This window comes from Mustela nivalis, assembly GCF_964662115.1.
Source record: "Mustela nivalis genome assembly, chromosome: 3".
NCBI classification, from domain to species: Eukaryota; Metazoa; Chordata; class Mammalia; order Carnivora; family Mustelidae; genus Mustela; species Mustela nivalis.
Genome location: NC_139022.1, coordinates 123,366,395 through 123,391,405, shown reverse-complemented (window position 1 = coordinate 123,391,405; position 25,011 = coordinate 123,366,395). Strand labels below are relative to the sequence as shown.

The 25,011-nt window shown below is 36.5% G+C and overlaps 1 protein-coding gene across 3 annotated transcripts; it reads right to left on the bottom strand.

Annotated features, from left to right (window-relative positions):
* Positions 1 to 239: 239 nt before the first annotated feature.
* On the bottom strand, positions 240 to 24,869 carry PANK3 (pantothenate kinase 3). Of its 3 annotated transcripts, XM_082724118.1 has the most exons (7): positions 24,514 to 24,869; positions 15,244 to 15,596; positions 12,475 to 12,728; positions 10,304 to 10,480; positions 9,473 to 9,596; positions 7,649 to 7,774; positions 240 to 6,627 (listed from the first exon to the last, which is right to left on the bottom strand). In XM_082724118.1, exons 1-7 carry the CDS (start codon positions 24,539 to 24,541, stop codon positions 6,577 to 6,579), a joined length of 1,113 nt encoding a protein of 370 aa, XP_082580244.1. In that variant the 5' UTR covers positions 24,542 to 24,869; the 3' UTR covers positions 240 to 6,576. The 3 variants fall into 3 exon arrangements, with proteins under 3 accessions (XP_082580244.1, XP_082580245.1, XP_082580246.1); XM_082724119.1 differs by lacking the exon at positions 12,475 to 12,728 and having other exon boundaries at positions 24,514 to 24,842; XM_082724120.1 differs by lacking the exons at positions 12,475 to 12,728; positions 15,244 to 15,596 and having other exon boundaries at positions 24,514 to 24,841.
* Between the last annotated feature and the right edge of the window lie 142 nt (positions 24,870 to 25,011).

Below are 25,011 nucleotides of genomic sequence, written 5' to 3'. Positions count from 1 at the left end.
ATAATTCTGTCTTACACAGGCAGACTAGATAAGGACACTCTACAATGAATTCACTCAGCAAGTATTTATTTACTGAATGCCTTCTCTGTGCCAACTACTGGCGACAGATTTAAGGCTGTGCCATGTTCTTGTTCTCAGAGTTTACATTCTACTGTAGGTAATCTCAGTTAAAAATTTAATCAGAGTGAAAATGTGGGAATACAATATATAAAATGAAATAATAAAAAGATACACATATATTAAACAACTTAGAGAATTTATTTGAAAAGTAGGAAATAAAAAGAATGATTTTAACATTTATTTAGAATATGAACAAATCTAGAAAAAGTTGTACTACAGGAAAGGCAGAGAGTACCGAAGTTGGCTTAATGGCCATCCAATACAAACAAGCAAAACCCAAGTTTCTTTCATGCAAATAAGCATTAAAGAGAAGAGCACAGGAATGTTTATAGAACAGGCCACAACGAGTATTTTAAAAATTTACATAAGAAAATGTACATAAATGAAAAAATAAACTGGACAATTTACAAGAAATGTTTTATAGGTTACAATAGGCTATAAGTTAGTTTATTATGAATAAAATTTGTAACACATCATACATTTTTACATCACAGATTCAGTGTTCAAAGAATTCCAACATGACAAAGCTTAGACTTGACAAGAACAATGCAACAGAATAAGGCAACTTAAACTGAAATGGCCTGTATAAATAAAATTAAAACATACAAACATCTAGATATGATTTGGTCAATAACTGGGCAGGATTAAGACAAATGCCATTCAACTTCAGTTAAAAAGTCGAAGTCTCAATGTAGTTTCAAAAAAAAAAGGGAAAGCATACAATGTATAAAAAAAATAATAAAACCGTCTTAACAGGACTTACATCCTAATTCCATTAATTGTATTTGGGACAAAGAAACTAAGATACTGATGTTAGGTGTATAAAGTTACCTTTTGTTTCTAAACAAAAGTTTGCAAACTAAAAGGGGCATCTCAGAAAAAAATTGTAAATTTAAAAATGGCTGATCTGCAATCACTACTAACTGTGCCAGGTATGATGTCCATGATTCAGATATACAACGTAAAGCTAAAATAATCTTAAACTACTTGCATTATTTATGTATACTTTACAAATTATGTAAAAGCTCAAATGTTTTCTTTGAAAGCTACTGAAACTGTAAGCCATGTAATGAATGAAAGATGTTATTAGCAAAAAAAAAAAAAAAAAAAAAAAAAAAGTCAGCAATATCTTAGAATGGAAATTCAGTTGCATATTTTATAAATTCAAAACCTTGAATTTTAACTTCATTTACTCCTTTGAAAAATATATTCCTCATTAGTTCTTTTAAACACAAAATTAGTGGCAGCTGCAGCAAAATGACTGAAAATTTAAAAGAAAAATAATCTCTTTACTCAAAGAGCTAGAATATAAAGACTTCTAGATTTTTTTTCTTAAGGAAAAAAAAAATTTATTTCCCCTCAAACACATCATTCAGCACAACTATTTAGTACTTGAAGTCCCAGTATCAACTCACTGCTACATTTATTTTAATAAGCTAGGAATGTCAGAACCACATACAGTCTTTTTATCCTCAATTCTAAGGATAAAAGTATTTCAGGTCTTTGTATTTGATGTAAATGACTAGAATACATGATATTTCAATTCACTTGAAGGTAATTAGAATTGTTTTATAAATTTCTTTACAAAATGTGTTTGACAAAAGCAGTAAATAATTCCTGAAGGGGTTTATTCCCTATCTGTTCCTACTTAAAATGACCAGAAAGAAGAACAGCTTAAAGAAAAGGGCCACTAAAAATCCCAAATATAACTACTATTCAAACATACATGAACCTACCAGGATGTTTCCTTTTGTACAATGGAAAAGCTGTAATAATGTCCACATAATTTTAAAGTTAACACAATAAAAATTCCAGATACTTCCACAGACTCAGGTGGACACACCCACATACACACTCTTTAATAATATATATAAAACCCCTCATATTACTTTAACTACTTGGCCACCATAGGCAAGAACATAGCATTACGAGAGAATAACTAATACCATTCTACTGGCTTGGTGAGAATCCAGAATCTAGTGCCTCTATCAACATATACAAATCAAATTAATGCCAAAACAGGACATAACATATCTGAACATTTTAATCTTTCCAAATGCAGCCATGAATGGAGAAACTTTTTTCAGGATCCTGATGATAACGGAGTCATTTCCCATTGTAATAAATCACTTCCCTCATTTTACAATGAAATAAAATAACATTCAAAGAATTTAGACCAGTGGCTGGCACTATTTCTAATATAATACCAAGTTATGATCCCACATCCACTGAATACACAAGCAATAGAGACTTCTCTGAGAAGTCTTTTTGGAAGTGGAAACTGCTCAGAATTTTAGATATGGTCAAAAAGCTGGGGTGATTTACTTTTTATACCACCATCATTTTTATTGGACTATTAAAAATACCTTAAAAGGAAGAAAAAAAAATTACGTCTTTTGGTCTTTGATTATTAGGCTCAGTAAAAATTATAAGACCACTACTAACTTAAATATTGAAAACAGGCAGTAATACAGATAAAGCACATTATTTTCTGAGGTTATCTGATGACATAAAGTTGGGTGAATTCCTTCGGTATTAGAATAAAACCCACATTTAATAAACTTATTAGGAAAATAGGACATCAATGACATTTTCTGGTAAATCATCTTAATTAAATAAGGTCAAAGAGTATTACAAAAAGGGAATATATTTCTAGTATTTTGCTTATACATACCACAAAACAGTGAGTTAAATGCTAAATAAAGCACACTCATTTATTTCTGATTATCCTTTAAACAGTTTTTACATGGCTTTAAATAAGAAAGGATTTCTAAACTATGTTTTCTCAAATGCAATAGACTAAAAAGCATAAAGTGCTCAACAGAAAAAAAAAGATACACTACAAAATACAACATTTTTTGCATATAGAAAGCAGAGTGGTTATAAAGGATATCTGGAACTATTGCCTTCCTAAGCTTTCCGCAAAGAATGCAACCTTAGAAAGGCAAGATGTGACAGACTGCTCTTACAAGGCAAAAGTTCCATCGGATATAGAGGAAAACCATTCCCTTTAGCTGCATCATTTTTCTTACAGAAATGGGACTTTCAGGAACTAGTACCTAAAATACAGTAATCACATTTGCATGCAAAGGAAAAAACTCAAGAATCTTTACAGAGTCTAATAATTTGGAAGACTCTGAACCTCTTAAAAGACTGTCAATGGCCATGTATATTACTGGCAATGGCACTGACTTAACCCAAATGAAGAGGCCACCTATTCAGAGTAGCTGAAAAAGGAATACCCCTGTTGACAGGCAAGCCAGTCTAATATTATGCCTTTGGGGAAACTGGGTATAGAATTGAACACCATTAGCTCTAAACGTCTCTAGTTAAAAGGCAGACTTTTTTTTTTGGGAGGGGGGTGTTGGTGGTGCAAAGTTCTAGACCTTGTGTTCTTCATCAAGCCCAAGACAACCTGAGAGTGCTCTTTGTATCTGAAAGTATTTTGCCACTTCTAAAGAATGGAAATTAAATCCAAAAGTTATAAAGAAGATTCTGTGTACAGAATTCAAGAATTAAAAGGGTCTCTTTTTAGTCCTTTAAAATTGTCTTCTCAAAGTTCAATTAGATAAGGTTGGGGGAATTTAAGTCACTGGAATCATTGTATTTGCTTCAGTGAAGAAAACCGACATTTTAGAGATTGCTGATGCCAGTCAGGATGGGTCCTGGGCAACTTTATCAGTATCACTGGAAAAATGATACACAGTATGATAAAATGGCAGGATCCAAAGTAAGACATTTTTGGATTGGTCAGAAATACAGCTAGTCTGTGTAAAACAGACTAGCCCAAATGAGCTACTTCTTTATCTCCTTTTGTATTAAAAAAAAAAAAGTTCCCATATTTTCTCATAAAAAATAACACTTCCCATATCACCTCTCAAAAATTCTTTAAAAAGCCCTTATTCATAGTTTTATTTTTAATATTCTTAAAGTTTTAATGGATATGCAATAGTGTTCATTTTTAAGAGCTAGTTCTGGACCGCACTGTCTAGTACAGGAGCCACTATCCAAACATGGCTCTTGAGAACTTGGAATGTGGTTAGCCTAAACTGAGGTGTGTCCTGTTTAAATATACACTGGTTTTAAACACAAAGTTGAAAAAAAAAATACAGTATCTCCTAAATAACTTTTTATAGCGATTGTATGTTGAAATGGTGACATACCAGATATACTGGGTTAAATAGAAATATATAATCAAAATGATTTTCACCTCCTCCTTTTTACTTTTTAAATATGCCTACTAGAAAATGTAAAATTACATATGGCTTACACTTCATGTTCGTAAACTGTAGTCTATTTCTGTTATAGAACTTTGAGGCATTACGCTGATTGGGCTAAGAACTAAATCTGTTTACCTCTGTATGCTTATAAAGAATTTTGTGAGACTGTAATAAAAAACTAAAATCTTGGCAGTCTTTATCACAACTCTGTATTCACACTTATTATTCCAGTAATTCTTGACTATACATGAGAACAGCCAAGAACAAAAGTGGTGAAATGGTTGTTCACTGTATATGCATTTTAACAGGTAACTTCAGTTTCAAAGGACATAAAGTATGAATTACGTCTCAAATTAACCAAAGCACTGTCAAATTAACTTACATGGACTCCGACCATTCTGTTTCTTTCTTAAAGATAGCCCCATGCTATGGCTGCTAATACAGTTTGCCATGAACATGAAATTGTCATTTAAAAACAAAAGCGTTTTGTTCAAATGTCCAAATCACAAAATTTTAAAATAAACTGAACACATGGCTTTTTGTAGTGACAGAGATATCTAGCCATAACAATGGAAACATTGTAACAAACATTTAGTCATTGTAGGTTTTCAAAGTGACTTACTGACCTGACATGAATTCCAAGTTCCAAATATTTTAAATTCTAAAAAATTACCTTACATGCTTTTCCCTCTGAATATTCACTCCTATTATTCATACCTTCATGCTTTTAGATAAATAAAACAGAATTTTAAACATCTGAGCATGAAACTTGAAAACTATAAGGAGAAATGTCTTTATCAAGCACCTCTATGCAAACTGTTCTTTATGGAGCAAAATTATGTTCCATAAAAACATATTAATACTTCTTTCTTCCTGTAAACAATTTTTAAGCTCTTCAAGGCATATCCACACTTACTAGTAATTTAAGGAGGTGAATTTTTCCCAAGTCTACTTCTTAAACCAATTAAGTAACAGTTTGAACAATTTTGCTGAACTAGACCTCCAAAAAAGTTACTGCCAAAGTAAATATCTGAAAAAAATTAGTAACATTATAAAAAATGACTTCAAAATGGAGCCCAAATTCCAAGGCAAAAGGATTTACAAATTCTGGAACTATATTGCCTTTATTACCAGAATGTATAAAACACTGATCCTTTCCTAATTCTGCAATACTGCCCTCAGACCCCTACAGTTTCGAAACAACTCATCTTTCAGATTTCCAAGAGATCTCTTTAGAATAAGTGTGATTTTTGCTGCTATTCATAATAATGAATTTGAATTTGAAGTTTCAGACCTAATTAAAGAGAAATGACTAAGTTCAGGCCCAAGATAATGTGGTACGGAAAGAGCACAGGTCTCTATCAATGCACACAAACCATATTCTATTAGTATAGTCCTGGGACCTCATTAAATGGATTTTCAAATAAGTAATTAAGTCTCTAATTATAATTAATTAGTAATTAAAATTAATTGTAATTAAAAATTACAAAACATTTTAAAAATATAATGATTAACATAAAATACAGAAAGTGCAATTATCACCAATTATGTGATTTTCTAGGACTCATCTTAAAATTCAGGCTAATATTTAACAATAGTATTTCAATTAAATTATGGCATTTGAAAGAGCTTATACTTTGGGAAAAGATCACATTAACATGCTTTTTAAGTGGGAGAAATTTTAAGAAAACTGCAATAATAAGTAATTCATACTGCCTTACCATTTCTACAATCACATCAAAACAATCATCTTTGATAGCCATTTCAGTAAGTTTGATACAGGGTATGTTACTGCCCATTTACTAGTAACCAAGACACGTAAGAACACAGTTATAACAAATATTCAGATCCAATTATCTTCAGGAGCTAAACATTTCAGAGACTTTAAGATTTGTGTTTGAGCATACAGTACTGAAATAGTTGGCTACATAAAATAAATAGGAAAATCTTCTGAGAGGAAGCTCAATAATCAGAGGCTGTATTGCATTTTAAGGATTTAACACTGGATATATACAGAAGGGAAAGCATTTCAATGAGAAATACTTCATATGTTACCAAGCTCCTTCTTTTAATATGGCAACTTCTGGCAGCTTACCATCTTGACATTTAAAAATTAACAGGAATAGCGCTACTCTGTTATCCTTTGGTTCCCAGTGACAAATAATGCAGTAATGATGCCTCTGGTTTTCAGTTCCTCATGGATGACATTTATCAGTAGAGAATAACCTGATGCCTTTTAGCTGAAATTTGGCAGTCCAAGAAGTGCACCAACTGCTCCAAAGTATCCCTGCATAATTTTAAAACCATTATTAATGCAGTTCAGCTTTTAAATTAGCATATGATATAAACAACTATTAGGAACAGATATTTATATATGATCTATTTAAGAATTCTTATTCAGAAACCTATTTGTGTTGTAAGCTAGTATTTGAAAAACATGAAATACATAATTTTAAAGTATGGCTTACAGACACTGAAAAGCTTCTACAGAGAGCCATTACTACAATTCTGAGCCCCTCTCCTCTTTCTTCAATACAATTCTTTTTGTTCCACCTGCCACTCTCCTGGCATCCAGAACGGCATGTGGAGCCTGCACAGCAGTACACCGTAGAGAGAGCAGTGACAATGAAACATAAACACAAGAGAATACTCTGACTCTGTGTTATCAGAATTATTAATATGTCCATCTGACCAGAAACAAAACAATTCAAGGTAAATCGACTTAATCCAAACCACTATATGAACTGACAATTTCAGACCAGAATAACTGGATGTAATGAACGAACACGAAAAAAGTCCTAAAGAATGAGCTCCAAAATTTTAACAGTGGTCCCTCTGGAGGTAGGGGGTGAGGTTGTGGTGGGGGGATTAAGGAGAATTTTCACTGCTAAACTATTTATTTTTGTGGTGTTCACATTTGTTATCTCAGGGGAGAAAAAGAGAAAAGAATACAATTTAACTAAGTACACAAGCAGCCCCAATAACTAAAGAGTTCACAAGATCTAATATCACTCTCTCTTGGTCAGAGGAAGTAGGAAACTCCATGTTAATGGGATGCCTACCAGGTTACAGTAAACCCTATCCCCCCACTCTCTCTTGGTCAGAGGAAGTAGGAAACTCCATGTTAATGGGATGCCTACCAGGTTACAGTAAACCCTATCCCCCCAACTCAAACTGAAATGAGAGACTTAATATACTATTTAGGTAAATCATAGTTTTATATTTATGAGTACACAGTAAGAAGCAACATATGAAACCTATATGCTGCATGCTGTTAAAATTCACAAAGCACTATTTTCCTATCATACCTCATGCTCTAGAAACAATGCTTTCAGTTGACCTTTTGACCAATAATCCAGTGCATATGCCAAAAGTTTCATTGAGAGAGTATTGACACGTAAAAAGTTCCCAACAAAGACAACTCGGTTTATTTTCTACAAGAAAAGAACAAAGAAAATGAGTTGAAATAAAAATTATCAAGTAGAATTTATAATATAGAAAATCTCTACTTTAAGATTCCACTCACTAATTTGGTTCCATAGATAACTTGAAGGAAATCTTATACGGAGGAACTGGTGTTTCAATCTTTCTACTCACAATAATATATTGAACTTTTGAGCATATATTTTTGCATACTGTGTTTGGTTATTGTAAACTATGGCCCTTAATTATTGTCAAGTGGCTGGTGAAAATCTAGATCTATAGGGCAAAGAAAAAAGGTTCCAGATTATTGTCAGCCCCCCAAAGTGAAATATTCCCTAAACTTGGGTTAAAACATCTGCAAATGGCTCCCTTAGCTAACTTTCTACACTGTTATTGAGAAACTTAGAATCCTGGATTTAAATAGAATAATTTCAAAAAATTAATTTGGGTCTTTTCACAGATGTTCTCTGCTGGAGCCTCTCTTTCCCCAAATATCTGCATGCTGATTATCTCACCTCCTTTCAGTATTTATCCAAGGGTTACGTTTTCAATAAAGCCTTCCTTCAACAATCCAATTACTCAGCAGTTTGTTTTCTGCTGGTCTATTCTCCCATCTTATTTAATGATTTTCTTTTTAAAAAAATAGCATTTATCACCAAATACACACTAAAAATTTATTATATCACTAGAATGGATAAAGTTGCATAAAGTCACAGACCTTTGTTTTTTTTTCACCAATGTATCCCAAGTGCCTAGAACAATGCCTGGCATATGGTACTCTATAAAATACTTCATGAATAAATGAAGGAACAAATGAAGGGTTTCCTCAAAACGCAAAATTCCCAATTCATTTTAAGTATCTGATATTTACAAAAATTAAATAGGTAAATACATCTATTACATGAAGGCAGAATTCTTTTTCTTTCTTTTTTTTTTTTTTAAAGATTTTATTTATTTATTTGACAGAGAGAAATCACAAGTAGATGGAGAGGCAGGCAGAGAGAGAGAGAGGGAAGCAGGCTCTCTGCTGAGCAGAGAGCCCAATGCGGGACTCGATCCCAGGACTCTGAGATCATGACCTGAGCCGAAGGCAGCGGCTTAACCCACTGAGCCACCCAGGCGCCCCTGAAGGCAGAATTATATATATAATCTCCTTCAAATAAAAATAACCCAACAATGAAAGTAAATATAGGAGTACATGCTTTTCGTTAAGTATACATCATTCAAAGTTCAGGTGAAGAACAAGTCTCAATGCCTTCATAGCCCTGTACAATGCTGCTTGATCCATATGCAACAAGGCAGCACTGTAAAGAAGCCAAAGGCAATAAGAAAACTTCTAAGCACCTCACCAATCAAATTTAACATTAACAGCAAAAAACACCCTTTTCAATAATTAGTTACTTCAGAACCATCCTGTTTGGAAAGATTTTTCTTTTCTATCTTCAAGAAATTTAGGTTGTATATTTCTGAAAAAGTTTCTAGATAAATTTGAAAATGTAAATATTTCTTTTTTCTATTTCCAATTTGAATTATCTGCTACTTTCTTTAAAAGTAACGTAACAATTAGGTGCACATGGCATATACAGCTAATGAGCTTTGGGATTTAAAAGAGATCTCAATTCTATAGGCCTCCTTAAGGAACACAAAGAAGCCCTGCTGCATGTACAGGAAGCTCCAATCCACATTTTTCGAAAAGTTACTTTTTTTACCTCATTAACAGCACACATTCGTGCCACAGAACCAATGTTATTCGTGATAGTAACTAAAGTAGCTCTTGCTAGATCTTCTTTACTGACAGATTCTCGCTTCTCCTTATAAATCATATTCCCAAAACTGCAGAGAAATGAAAAACAAAATTCTGTTGATTATAAGCAACATTTTATATATTTTTGGAATTTATCCTACAGATAAATTTACACAAGTACAAAATAAGGTATATAACAAGGTTACTGACTGACCCACTTAACTACACATAGCACAATACTGGAAAGCACCCTCAAACTCAGATAAATTCACACAATAAAATACCAAGAGGCTGTCAGTAAGGAGGAAGGGTAGGAGGGTGAGAGGTAAAGGAAGAGAAGGGGGAGGGAGGGAAGGAGGGAGAGAGAGAGAGACAGACAGAAAAGGAGGGAGGTAGAGAGGGAAGCTGGCAGAGAGACTAGGCTATATTGCCTACTGACTTCTTAATGTACGTATTTTTTTCTTTTCTTTTTTTTTTTTGAAGATTTTACTTATTTATTGAGAGCGAGCAAAAGCGAGAGAGATCAGACGTAGAAGGAGAAGCAGACTTGCTGGGGAGCTGCAGAATGCAGAACTCAATCCCAAGACCCTGAGATCATGATCTGAGCTGAAGGTAAAAGCTGAACCAGCTGAGCCACCCAGGTGCCCCCTTAATGTGGATCTTATTTTTAAACTACATGAATGTTCAAAACTTGGAACCTAATGTGGGTAAGAGTAAGCCCCCAACAACTTCCTAATATGTTGTCTTCTAAAAACTAAATAAACAACTTTAATTATAATATAAATATTAAACTTACCTAGATGCTACAGCCCAACCTGGCAGACCGAATCTTTCATAATCTCCTCCGTAAATGTCACGGACCAGCTTGTCAGCTTGGGTGCTGTCACCTTTGGATGCCATTTCAAGAGCCTCTTCAAAACTTTCACAGCCAGTCAACAAACAGCATAAACCCAGAAAGGTACCCCCTCCAAGGCTTTAAAAAAAAAAAAAAAAAAAAAAAAAGAACACTAAGTAAGTTACATTTACACATTGTATTCTTCCTCCAGAGTAAAAAGGTTGAATATCCATATAATTAATATCCATATAATTAATAAACACTGCTAATGTCAAGCGCTGAAATATCAACATAATGAAGATAAGAAAAATGCCAAACCAAACTTGTCAGATGGAAGAATAAAAAAGCAAGGGCTGGGTGGGGGGGGATCAGTTGGTGATAGCAACAAAAAGGCAGAAAGAGATTAACTTCTAATATCTTTACCCAATTCTTTAAACTTAGTAACTGCTAAAAACTGCTAAAAACATGTAAAAACTGCTTTTACAGGTGGGGGGAAAAAGCAGTAAGTGTTAAAAATTAGTACCATATGAATTAAAAGGAGAAAACTTTTAACTCCAAAGAATAAATGGTTTCCAGGAAAGGATTTAGTGAAAGGCCTACTTACTTGGTCTGACATAGCTGAAATCAATTCAATGTGACACATTAGCATTTGAAATAACCCAGAAATGAGTATGGTGAGAAAACTTATGTTAGGTTGGTCAATATGTTGATGACAAAAATTTACTTGTTTCTATTATTTTTTTGGATATGCTGATTAAAATGAAATCATGCCCCTCTAATCCCTAAAATAAAAACCTTTGCTCCCCAGTCTCTCCTAAATTTCTAAAAGATTCCATATATCCCTGATCACTGCTAGAATTTAGTTAATGGACTGAATTTCTTTTAGAATTGATTGAAATAGGCAATATTTCCCTGTAATTCTTTGGCTCAGAGTTACAGTAGAGGTAGATTTTTAGCCACCAGAGAGATAAAATACTAATTAAATTTAAGTGCCTTTTGGTGCCTGGCCAGCTGAGTTGGTAGAGCACATGACTCTTGATATCAGGGTCTTGAGTCTTGAGCCCAACATGGGTTAGAATTTACTTAAAACAAAAAAATTTAAGTATCACTTTAATAAAGTACTACTTTAAAACAGAAATGAGTTTTTTTCATAAACCCCCAAATCTTTATTCCTCAAACAATTAGAGGAGTTTCACCCCCCTCTAAAAGATTTTATTTTATTTGACAGAGAGAAACACAGCAAGAGAGGGAAACAAGCAAGATGAGTGGGAAATGGAGAAGCAGGCTTCCCGCTGGGCAGGGAGCCCAATGCAGGGCTCAATCCCAGGAACCTGGGATCATGACCTGAGCCAAAGTTAGAGGCTTAACGACTGAGCCAACCCAGTAGCCCCCGTTTCTATCCTTAAAAGCTGATCAAGTACATGTATCAGAATCATAAAAACAATTATAAAACTTCATTTCACAATAATATTTCAGGCATTATAGAAAATCTTAAGGGATATTTAAAAGATCCATGTTATCCCATAATGAGCTTATGTTAAATTGATCTTGTAAGAATTATTTCACTTGGTTGAGCATCTGATTGTTGATTTCAGCTCAGGTAATGATCTCAGGGTAATGAGACTGAGCCCTGCATGGGGCTCCCTGCTCAGATGGAAGTCAGCTTGAGATTCTCTCTCTCCCTCTATTCCTACCCCCCACTCTCTCAAATAAATAAAATAAATCTTAAAGAAAAAAAGAATTATTACAATGTTGCCCACTTAAATGTGAATCTAATCTAACCAGCATGTAAGCTGACCAGTGGCAAACTTCAGGCTTAAACAGATCTATATGACAGGAAAAAACAAGGAGAGGAATGAATGCTTTGGAAAAGAGAAAGTCATTGGAATCATTCCAATGGAAATTTTGATGCCAACTGATGTTAAGCAAATATAAATATTTAATTATTTTAGTTTGAGTCTTTACATACATACTTTATAAAGCATATTATTTGTAACACTCTAACTTATACTTACATATCTACATTTTCTGCTACTGCACAAATGTACCTTAGAGGCTAGCATTAAGATGATTTCACAACTTCTGTGTATAAAACAACATGAATGCTGCAATAAGAACAGAAAGGTCACTACCTTGTCCCGGTTACTCGTTTATAGTTGTCTTTGGAATGGACTGCTAAAATACTGACTCCTGAACCAATGTTCACTATCAGCAGTGGATAGGGATCATCCAGGTTAAAAGGCATCTTTTGGCATCGCTCAGGTTCTGAGGCATTAGCAAAATAATAGCACTCTGCTTGTCCATTGAAACTGACAGAATCTATATACAGCAAGCCCTTTACAAGGCAGTCAAGTTCATCCAGTTTGTGCAGGTGGAGGTTTCCAATCTATAAAAAACACCATAGAAGTTTTATAAAGTGAACAAGGGACAGTATTCAAAATATCTGACTCAAATGCACTGTATAATTTTCATGTACTTTATAAAACTTCAAAATCATCTATGACCCATACATTTTCACTTGTTTTGTTTCATGTCAGAATCTCTTAGTCCAGAGATTCTCAGTGATGGTGGTATTACCTCTGGATACATTCTGGGAATTTTTAGGGATATTTCAGTTTTCACAAAGATGGAGAGGAGAACAGGACCAAACTAACATACAGTGGGAAGGACTTGGGATGCCAGATACCTGCAATGGGTAGGGCAGCTGTGCAAAAACAACAAATTATCCCATTCTTGCCTAATCTTTGAGCATTCTGACAGACATTTTTTAAGGCAGCAGCAAGGAAATTTGTTTGTAATTATCCGAGCCTATGGAAGCACAAAGTATTCTTCATCTGGCTTTAATATATATATGCTAAATTTGTTAGGAATGCAACCACCATTTAAACTGAGAAGTAACAGACATTTTTATTGCTTGGAATTTTCCCAAGTGTTATGTCACAAACAGCAACACCATTTATGGTACAAGATTCTCCTAAAACATACCGTATGAATCTATGGGCATTTGTGGGTTTAGAATTCATGGTGAATTTATGTTTAAGGGCCAGCATCTAACTATCTCATTATGCCCTCTCATGTGATCATACCAGAGAATCTACCCATTTTCTAAATACCTTCATTTCCTGTCTCTATATTATAGTTTGGGTAACTAGTTTGAAATTATTAAAGTCATTTCAGGTTAGTAAAGAATGTATTATAAACTATTTGTAAAAAAGATCTCAGCTTAGAGATCACTTCCTCTAAGAAACTTTTGTTCTCCACAACTTGTTAGGTAATACTACTCTGGTGTTCCCATGACCCTGCTTTTCATAGCAATACTATTAATTATAACACACTGTACCTTTACTTGTAACCCACTGTTCTGTGCGGTCTAGGTATTGCACTCTTTCAAAGCTAAGACTGTGTCTTATTCCCAGCTGAGTTCTGTGTCTAGCCTAATACCAGACACATGCTAAGTGCTCAAGTATTAGCTTAATAAATGATTGAGTATTAATATAAACAGTTATTACAGAACTTCATCACTAGATAATACTGATACTACTGGGGCACTTGGGTGGCTTAGTCAGTTAAGTGTTGGCCTTCAGCTCAGGTTGGGACTGAGCCCTGTGTATGGGCTCCTGCTCAGCATGGAGTCTGCCTCTCCCTCTGCTCCTTCCTCTGTTCATGCTCTAATACATTAAAACACACACACATGCACACACACACACACACACACACACACACCCCTTAAAAAGAAAAAAAAAAAAAAGAAAATATTGATACTTCAATGGGCAGGTAAAAGCTGGCTTCTAAGATGCCACTTCGGGTAAGAATTCTGGCAAACACTAAATATCACATGTTCAAGCAAACTAGTCTCAAATTTACGAAATTTATGTTAAAATTACTTAACAAGTTGAATACAAATTTAGACTTTTAAACTATCCCATAATTTAAGGGTCTCACTTATGTGAGCCATATAAATCACTTATGTTCTATTAACGAAACTTAAGAAATTAAATAGCTTACATGCATATTTTCAAAGAAAACAAATTTTAGTAGCCCCAAATGCCAACATTCTAATCTTTATTCTAATGGAAAGGACTAGAAGCTTGACAAACCCCAGTAGATCAGTGTTTACATAGTCCTCTTGCCATATCCAAATGACCCCCTTTGAGATAGGAACATGGTAAGGCTGGTGGATAAAACCAGAAAAAAGGGGTAATGGGGACTCTCAATGTCTACTTAATCAAAAGACACTGGCTTCAGCAGATTTATTTATTTTTTTGGTGGGGCGGTGGGCAGGGAAAGAGATGGCCCTGGGAGAAAGTACTATATGGATAATACATAAAAGCAATGCAAACAAGGGCAATGCAATAATAGTAAAAATAATTCAAACATCACTTATATTTGGCTTTGTATACCACCAAATTCACTGACATTAACCCTTTTACTGTAGCTTTATAGTAGTCCCTAAACTTAGCAGGTTTTACCAAATATTATGGACAATAAGCCCAAATCTGGACAATTTTCTACTCAGCCTATAAAGGTAGTAATTAAGGGCCGCAAGTGAAAAGCTGGTCATGAATACATACTTCCTCCATATCCAGCATGGGGAACTAATCTAGGAAGCATGCTAGATATAAACAGCCTTGTATTTTAAAAATTAAAGAGGGGGTGCCTGGGTGGCTAAGTGGGTTCAGAGTCCAACTCTTGGTTTTGGCTCAGGCCATGATCTCAAGGTTGTGAGAGCGAGCCCCACGATGGGCTCCCTGCTCAGTGCAGAGTCTGCTAGTCCCTCTCCCTTGGCTTCTCATCCCCACCCCTCCCGCCACACACTCTCTCTCAAATAAAGAAATCTTTAAAAAAAAAAAATGAGAGAGAGAGAATGGGTATCAATTTTGGGTTTTGAGTAAGATACCTACTGTGCGAAAATCTTCTTCAAACTTATAAGCACCACCTCCTGTAGCACATAGCACCGTGTGTAATGTTGAGAAGTTTTTATCTCTTCCCATTTGAATAAAAGTAGGCAGGTCGTGGGTTGGAAATCTGATAAAGTGCAAGTTCCCTCTTCGCCCAAAAAGTGTTAAATCCTTCAGTTCAAGATGTACATCCCGAATACCAGTGGATCCATATGCTACATTAGAAGTCAAATATTTCCGGATACTTTTTAAGCTCTCAACTTCTTCTTGCTCTTCCTCTGCTGTGATATCAATAGGTTCAAAGTATGAGAGCTTTACTAGAGTCCCCCCAATGTCCATGCCAAACCATGGGAAAGCTGTGGATAAAAAAACATACATATATATCAACTCTAGAAATGCAAATTAGGAGCTAGTTAATTATCCACAAACATCATATATCCTGAATTATGCAGTCAGGGGTTAGATGCTTCTTCTATATGGAACTCAAACTTTTTCCCTTCAAAGTATTATTTTATATGTTTTCTAAAAACCTGTAACAAAGGCCCAGGACCTTTTCCCTGGTCAGGTAGGTATTCCTTTTCATTTATTAAATACTTACCATATGCCCCAAGGGATCAAGAAAAATTTGGACCAATTTTGTTTTAATAAATAGGTCATCACCTATGGCTTGGTAACGTTTCTAATAAGATTTTAATGTAATAAAATTGGCCTATAATTACTTCAGGCAACCCAAGGGAAAAAGTACCTCCTTAAAAAGAAATCTTAGTCTTTGCTCATTAAACATTATATTTCTTTGGTACATCTAGTTAATAAAATTAGCTGTTAATGTTGAAGATATGTCTACTTAGGCACATTTGGGCAGGCAGTTATATCATTTAGGTTTGGAACCTGGTGCTTTTTCACTAACTGTACTTACAGAACTTTGGAAAAGCCATTAAATTAAATTTTCTTAAACTAGTTTTTTAAGGTCTGTTTCTATTCTCTGGGATCTTAAACAAAATGATAGAGACTCAAGAATAATTTAATACTTAAGATATACACATTACAGGTACGTGGGTGGCTCAGTGGGTTAAAGCCTCTAGAATCAAGCCCCGTTATCAGGCTCTCTGCTCAGCGGGGGGGGGGAACGACTGCTTCCTCCTCTGTCTCTCTGCCTGCCTCTCTAGTTGTGATCTCTGTCAAATAAATAAAAAAAAATCTTAAAAAAAAAAAAAAAGATAGACACACTACAGAATACTTCAGAACAAAATGTATTTAACAGTTATGTCTAAGTTGTCAAGGAAAACTAGTTTCCTCCAAAATCTGTTTCTTAAATATTAATATTTTATTTGAAATATGTGACTATTAGAAACCAGGTTCATACAATCCAACAAGAAAAGATTCTATATATTTCTCTATTTCAGAATTTATGTAATGAGGAAGGAGTAGTTCTCATTATCTTCTCTTGGAGAAATAGTTCACTCGTCTTTTTTTTTTTTTAAAGATCACTTGTATTTGTATTTGAAACCCAATTTCCAGATTGGGTTTCCAGATCTACACTGAAGAGTATTAAAAAAGAAACTTCTTAAAAAAAAAAAAAATGACTTAAGACTATAATCTGAGGGGCAATAAGATCCGAAACAGGCATAACACTTTTGTGTCACCTATAGATTTTTATAAGCAACTAAAATATTAAAGAAACAGACTAAGTTTTCTTAATTTTTAAATCCCTAGTAGCAAGCAGCAATACTAACAGTTATAGAGGTGAAATTTACAGCAACTGTTTGCTTGAACAACCCGTTGAAAGAAAAAACAATATGGAGTACCTCTACTGGTCCAATAAATCAGAGATACCTCCAGAGTTTTCCCAATCATAATTAGGACACTTTTCAGTGGACATTAGATAAAATATAGGAATGCTACTGGTATAACTGAAATTATTTTTAAGATTTTATTTATTTGAAAAAGAAAAGGGGGGGGGGAGAGTGGAGAAGGGAAGAGGGAGAGGGAAAAGCAGACACCTTGCTGAGCATAGAGCCTGACATGGGGCTCCATACCAGGACCCTGATACCATGTCCTGAGCCAAAGGCAGACACTGAGCCACCCAGGAGCCCGATTTCTCTTATTTGTTGATGTTTGATTCTAGATTTCATGGGGAACAAATCACTGTTCCACATAAAGTGCATTTTGGGATAGAAGAATTTCTACAAGGTAAGATTTATTAAGCCAAAAACCTTTATTTTCCAAAATTAAAAATACTTTAAAAACTGTTTTAAGTTTATAGTTTTCCTTTCTATGTTTTTGTCAGGTGTCAAAATATACAAATAAAAATATTACTTCAGAGCAAACTATAATGCTGCAAATATTACCAGGCTCAAAGTTCATGATATTTTTATTTTCAGTCATAAGTCCCTGTCTGCTCCCAGGTTTATAAATATGTGAAAACTGCTGTTCTTGAAAGAAAAAAACCCAATTAACGTTTATGTGAAGAACTTTTTTTTTTTTTTTAAAGATTTTATTTATTTGACAGACAGAGATCACAAGTAGGCAGAGAGGCAGGCAGAGAGAGGAGGAGGAAGCAGGCTCCCCGCTGAGCAGAGAGCCCGACGCGGGGCTCGATCCCAGGTCCCTGGGATCATGACCCGAGCCGAAGGCAGAGGCTTAACCCACTGAGCCACCCAGGCGAATAACTTTTAATTCTTACACGAAAACATAAAGTAAGTTTCAAAAGAACCTTACTTAACATTTATGTTAAGACCTTTTAATTCTTTTTTTTTAATGATTTTATTTATTTATTTGACAGAGAGGCAGAGAGGCAGGCAGAGAGGGATGGGGAAGCAGGCTCCCCGCTGAGCAGAGAGCCTGATGCGGGGCTCCATCCCAGGACCCTGGGATCATGACCTGAGCTGAAGGCAGAGGCTTAACCCACTGAGCCACCAAGGCACCCCAAGAACTTTTAATTCTTACATGAAAACATAAATTAATTTTCAAAAGGACCTTACAGACTAGGAAGATTATCTGAAGTTTACAGATTAAATACTGGAGAGTAATAAATTTTCTACTTTTCTAAAGCTATGCAGGAGCACCAAGGTTTTTGAGTCCAAAGGTCAAGGGCCAATTCTAATACCTAACTGTGGAGTAGGCAAGAGAAAGCCTCACTGAATGAAATCCTGTTTGTGAGATCTAGGGTACTCAAAAGTATTAACTAGTTCTTTCTCAGAGAAAACTACTGCTTAGATATAATTATAGTTAAATTGATAAGGAAAAAGAAACAAAACCTTCCACTACTTCTTTTAAAAGGCTTTTGTTGAGGGATGCCTGGGTGGCTCAGTTGGTTAAGCATCTGCCTTTGGCTCTCAGGTCATGATCCTAGCCAGACTCCTGGGATCATGTCCTGCACCAGGCTTCTTGCTCAGCAGGGAGCCTTCTTCTCCTTTGCCTGCTTTGCCTGCAGCTCCCTGTGCTTGGGCATGTGCTCTCTCTCTAACAAATACATAGTATCTTAAAATAATAATAAAAAAGGGGGGGGAGCCTTTTGTTGATATATTTGCATGAAACAACCAAGCTTGTCCTATCTGAAAAAGAAAACTCCACACAGAAAGTAAAAAAATTTGTAAACAAAGCTATGTTTTATTACTACAGTATATCAAATCCCTCGTTTCTTTTAAGTTACATTAATTACTGAAGAATACTCTAAGATATGTTATGACATGTAACACTCAAAGAATAACAACCACCAGCCTGGGTGGTTCAGTCAGTTAACTGACTCTTGGTTTCAGCTCAGATCATGATCTCAAGGTCGTGACTGAGCCCAGCATTGGGCTCTGCGCTTAGTGGGGAGTCTGAGTGATGATTCTCTCTCTCTCTCTCTAAAACAAAATAAAATAAAAATAAATAAATAAAAATGACCACCAACAACCACCATGAACTCATAAAACAGTATTCCCATTCAACTTGAAATCTTTGTGTGACCCACTTTTGTAGACTGGACTACAGGAACAGAAGGTTCTATGAAAAAAACTGCAAATTAAATTGGAAAAACTGTATGATTTCTTTAACAGTTATTGACTACAGAGGTCAGTTTTTAAAATTAAGAATGCAAAAAGCCCAAACTCATCTCACATCTAGCATATGACACACATTTGTTCTTTTAGTGCTGTCTGTTCTTAAGGGAAGGGTAACTAAAGATGCTATATTGTAGTCGAATTTCTCAGTAATCATGTGCAAACTAGAACATGACACGTGCTTTCTATTTCTTAGTAAATTTCAATTATGACAATTTTCTTCTTAAAATCAGGAAGGTAGGGATTGAAAGAAATCAGCCTGGCCAGTGACTTCAAAGAAAAAAGTTGGTTAACAGCCACCTTTGGCACAGTGAGACATTTAACTCAGCAGAGTTCTGGAATTCATTTCTTTAAGCCAGAGGGGGAGAAAAAAATATCACATTAAAAAAGTATGGGGACCCTCTCCCATGGAAGCCATGGAGGAGGAGAAGCCATGGCTCGAGCAAACTGAGGCACAGCCATAGGCGCCTCACCAAGCACACCAAGTCTGTGTGGTCTTAGATGATCCCACGTATGCCATGTCACCCCAGATGAGCAGAATGCACAAGGTCTCCAAGGATAAGTGCGCCCCCAAGTTCATCAAGAAAAGGGTGGTGACATATATCTGTGCCAAGAGGAAAAGAGAGGAAATGAGCAATGTCCTGGCATCCAGGGGTAAGCAGCAGCCAAGAAGGACTGGCCCCTCTCCCCACTCTGTATATACTAAAGCCTCTTTGGAACTTGAAAAAAAGAAAAAATTAAATTTTTAATTTTATTTTTAGGCACTCTGTATACCCACCATGGGGCTCGAACTCACACCCTGAGTTCAAGAGTCCCATGCTCTACTGACTGAACCAGTAAGGTGTGTCTCATAGAAAACACAAATTCTTAATTATGATCTACTTCTATCATTTAGTAAGTGGTCTGATTACTGATCTTTACATTTTCTAGTACATTTAAAAAAATATATATTTTGTCACCAAAACAGGAAGGGGAAGGGACATGGAGCTCAAACTTTATTTACAATTCTAAATATGAGGGAACTATAAGGTTATTAAGTACAACCACAGGTCCACTAATAGATCATGAGGTTAAGAAAAATACCAAGTTTCCTAAAAAATCAGGCAAGCATCTATACCGATAGTTTTGTTGCTTCTAGCCGAGACAGGTTAAAGGTCGGTCACCAGCACATAAGCAGGCTACTTACTGCATATAACGTCAACATTTTTTATTCTTTGATAATAAAACTCTCTACTGCCAAGGTGAAAATAATGAACCAAAACACACATTTAAAAAGTAAAATACACACTTCATAAATACAAATGAGTACTTTTGATGATGGGAAATATGCACTGCCTTCTCCAGACTTTTCTAGAATCTATTTGGCTTCCAAAAAAGTAACAACTCCTATTCTGTTTCCCAGCTGAACCTAACAGAGCTGTCAGCTCCCCATTGGTAACAAAACATCCAGAACTACCATAAGCATAATGTGCTACCAAGAATTTTATCTTTCTTACCAGGTAGACTGTGTGTGAAGAAACCTGCCAAGTCCAATCCCCTTGATATCTAGCAGAAGATACCTTGCCACAGGGCAAACTGTTGATTTCTAACAAAATATCTTATAAGAGTTTGGTGTCCTGCTAGATGTGAAGGGGTGGGGGAGAAACATTAAAGAACTGTTTAACTGCTACTGGCTCCATGAAGATTTCAGCCTATGCCAGATTTAATTCTTTAGCAGAAAGAGGGGCCAAATGATGAAAATGTTTAAAACATTAGTAGATTATTTTAAGAAACAAAATTCTAAAATGGGCATGCGCACAGGTAAATTCCATTGCCATTAATTTTGCTCTTCCCGATAATCAGTCCAACTAAAAATGCTGGTGTTTTGAAATAGACTAAGAAAATAACCATCTTCACACCTTCAGTATCATAATTCCTTAGAAGAGTGTTAGGTAAATATTTCTTTTTCCTTTGGTAAATTAGGTACATCCAAGGGAATACTAGAAACTATCACATTCAACTGTACTTCATTATCAACTGGAAGGGACAATTCTTTTTTTTTTTTTAAAGTATGCTCCACACCCAGCATGGAGCCCAACATGGGGCTTGAACTCACAACCCTGAGATCAAGAGTCAGATGTTTAACCAAATGAGCCACCTAGGTGCTCATGGAAGTAAAGATTCTTAAGTAATGATTCAATGTACAAACAGGCCAATCAAATTATACAGAAGCAAAGGCACATATGCCAGATAATTCTCTCTGCTCTTGACAAAAGCTTTAGGTAACAGCCTGGGTTAGCAAAGCAGAGACTCAAAAACCTTCATCTTATCAAATTAAAAAATGTGTCTTTTAGTATCATCGTGTTAATTAGGTTCCATGCCACAAAGGTAAGCAAAACAAAGGTTGAACATACCTTAAGACATCCCATCAGCTGAGGTACAAAGGAACCCATAATTGTTTGGCTTTTTAGTATCTAATATTTAAGCACTGTGAAATATTTAAGTAAAGGTAAAGCAAACAAACACTGCCATTTTTCAGGTTTCCATACTTTCACAAGGAAAAATTTTTTACTAGGTTAATGTTTGACTTCATCCTTCCCTTGGAGTTGAATTAACACGTACTTCCAATGCTAACCTTTTACTTTTATTATACAGTCCAGCAGATGAAACTACTTCCTTTTCTTATTTTCTGATTAAATATGTGCATTTGATTTATAACCTCCTAATATATTAGTGATGTATCTAAAAACAATGTTCTAACACTCAGGGGAAGGTAAGAAAGTGTGAAGCCAAAGCTACTTGCTTTGCATGTAATGCAAATGCATGTAAAGATAAAGCCTTACACATATTGAAGTGCTCACTAAATTTATAATCACGAAACAACCCCACAAACCTACCCAACTACTCAAAAACAACACAAATATATTTTTAGGTAATCTGAGTGTTAATATTCCTAAAAATATTAGAAATAACACTCTCCAGTTATTTACAATGGAAATAACTTCCCTCACAAAAATAAGATGTTCTTTACTTTTCATATAAAGAACTAATGAAGCAGTAGTACCATCTTTTACACATAACAGGAAATGTTACTTTAGACTTCTAAATCCTATTAACTGACTAGTGTTTCAACATGACTCTTTCATCATTAATAGCCTCATAATGTAATAGCAAGTAACTTAAAAAAAAAGAAAGGTGTTCTTGGGGCACCTGAGCAGCTCAGTTGATCAAGCATCTACCTTCAGCCCAGGTCATATCTCAAGGTCCTGGGATGGAGCCCTGCATCAGGCTCCCAGCTCTGCAGCAGGGAAATCTGCTTCTCCCTCTTCCCCCACTTGTGCACTGTCTCAAATACACAAATCCTTAAAAAAAAAAAAAAATTTTTTTTTTAAAGGCACTCTTTTCTCAACGTAAAGTTTATTTAATAAAACTTTATATCTTTGCGGAAACACCTTTGACAGAGGTGGCATCCATACCTGATTACAAGTGTGACCAAATCTAACAAATCATATTACTGTCATGGAAAAAAAAGAAAATACCGTCAATAAGAGTCTGCATATGAGCTTGTCATAGTTAAACTTACTTTACTAAATGTAAGTTCTTTTTTTTAAAGATTTTATTTATTTGACAGAGAACACAAGTAGGCAGAGAGGCAGGCAGAGAGAGAGAGAGAAAGAGAGAGAGAGAGAAGCAGGCTCTGCACTGAGCAGAGAGGCCGATGCGGGGCTCGATCTCAGGACCCTGGGATCATGACCTGGGCTGAAGGCAGAGGCTTTAACCCGCTGAGCCACCCAGGCGCCTCCTAAATGGAAGTTCTAAGACAAGCAGGGAAAATATATGTGTTAAGGGAAGATGTCCAAGTGTTTTACATGACTGCATCTGTTCAAGATTAGTAATTCAGCAAATATAAAACAATTATAAGTGGTTTTACAGTACTGTTATTTATTTAAACCTTCACATCACTATTTTATAGGCTCCTTGAACAAGAACTCTAGTTACCACAGGATATTTTAAAAATTAAAAAAAAATTTTTTTTTCAGCAGGCAGATAAACCCCCCACAAATCAGAAAGGTTTTCTTCTCTAAGTATTTGGACTGACCAATCCCTTTGGGTGCAGAAAAAACACTGGAGTATGAGGGAACCTCATTAGCACAGAGTTGGTTGGTACAGCCTTGGAAAAGTTACTCTGAGGCTAAGTAAATTAAGACCAAATTATCTCACATTTAAATAACAATTAGTCGTTTTCAACGTGCTTTGGTATGTTGCCTTTCTGGTGAGTTGGTTTCAAGAACGCTCAAGGGCCAGAAGGGAAGGTGTCAATGCTCCCTTTTTATAGATTTCTTAGAACTCTTAAGATCACATGAAGACATTAAAAACTGTTAAATACCAATACAATCGTAAGATAAGCATGGTTCCCCACATTCCTGGTTCCTCTGGGAGAATACACTTACTAAGTATGAAAATCACGATGAGTGGTTAAATAAGCTATTCACAGGAGTAAAAGGTTTTTAAAAAGCTCCTAATAAAAAGGAAAGGAAAGCTGATCTCTTTTAAAACACGTGAAGAATGTTTTATTAAAAAGCACGTACAAAAACAGTCGTAGAAAAACCTCTAATAAGAACATCTAACAAAGTATTAATAGTGGTGAGCTCTGAGTGGCGGGAATACCCGTGATTTTTATCTTTTTTGTCTCTTCTTTTAAGCAAACACGACCTAGTTGTTATTCTAAACAAAAACAGGCCAAGGCAATTACCCACTGGTAGGTTACAGACGCGTTTGAAAAAGATTCTAATTTTAACAGCAGTGACAACTCCCAGGAACACACCGGTATTTCAAGGACACAAGCGGGAAGCACAACAATTAGTGAAAGAAAAAAGAAAAAGGTGGCAAATGCCCCCACGCAAATGACACCCGTTTTCAACCCGACTTCAGAGGAAGCTGGGGGAATGGACTGGTAGCTCTAGCCTTGCCTGGCAAAGGCAAACTGAATCAAAAATTCCCCCCAAGCGCGTCCCAGATCTCGAGGAGGAAGTGGGAGGAAAGGGCCAGGGGGCGGCAGGCGTTCGTCACGCGCGCACAAGAGGATGGAGAAGAAGGCTCCATCCCGAGGCTGACATGGTCCTTGCGCCCCCATCCCGTGCAGGGCGCCGGCGACCAGCGACAGGCCGGGAACGAGGTCGCTCCGTTAAGGCGCTTCCACACGGGGCCCAAAGTGCTCTCCCAACCCGGCGGCCCCAAGCCCTCATCTTACAGGGTTTCTTGGCATCCTTGATCTTCATGGCGTCTGCGGAAGGAACCAGGGGCAGGTTCGGGCCCGGAGCACGCAGGTAGCGCCGGCGACTCTGGAGCTGCCTGGGCCGCGCGGGAAGGCCCAGCCGGTTCCTCCCCTCAGGCCGGGCGGGGCGGGCCTAGGGCGGGGCGGCGGCGCCTGAGGCGAGGCCCGGCCCAGGGGCGGCCTCCCCACCCCCGGAGAGGGTGTGCCGGGACCGAGCGAGCTGGGGAAGGCCGCCGGCTTCGCCGCTCCGGGGCCCCCCCGCAGCCGCTCCAAACAAAAGGCCCCGGTCCCCCGAGCCGCCGCCGCCGCCGCCGCCGCCGCCGCCGCACTAAGAAATAGCCCGCCCAGGCCGAGAGCCCACGTGACACAAGCTCCCCCCCCTCTCCGCTCTTCGCGGGCTGCTGGGGATTGTAGTTCTCCGGGTCCTGACGCCTTGGTCTTTGGCTGCAACTGTAGGGTCGGACTACAAAGCCC

What these genes read in the sequence shown, in the direction of transcription:
- PANK3 (XM_082724118.1), bottom strand. Translation starts at nt 24,541, where the DNA reads ATGAAGATCAAGGATGCCAAGAAACCCT. An exon ending in AAACGAGTAACCGGGACAAG is followed by an intron (nt 10,481 to 12,474) that starts GTAGTGACCTTT and finishes TTTTTTTTAAAG; the next exon opens with CCTTGGAGGGGGTACCTTTC. An exon ending in GAATGTGTGCTGTTAATGAG is followed by an intron (nt 7,775 to 9,472) that starts GTAAAAAAAGTA and finishes CTTTTCTTGTAG; the next exon opens with AAAATAAACCGAGTTGTCTT.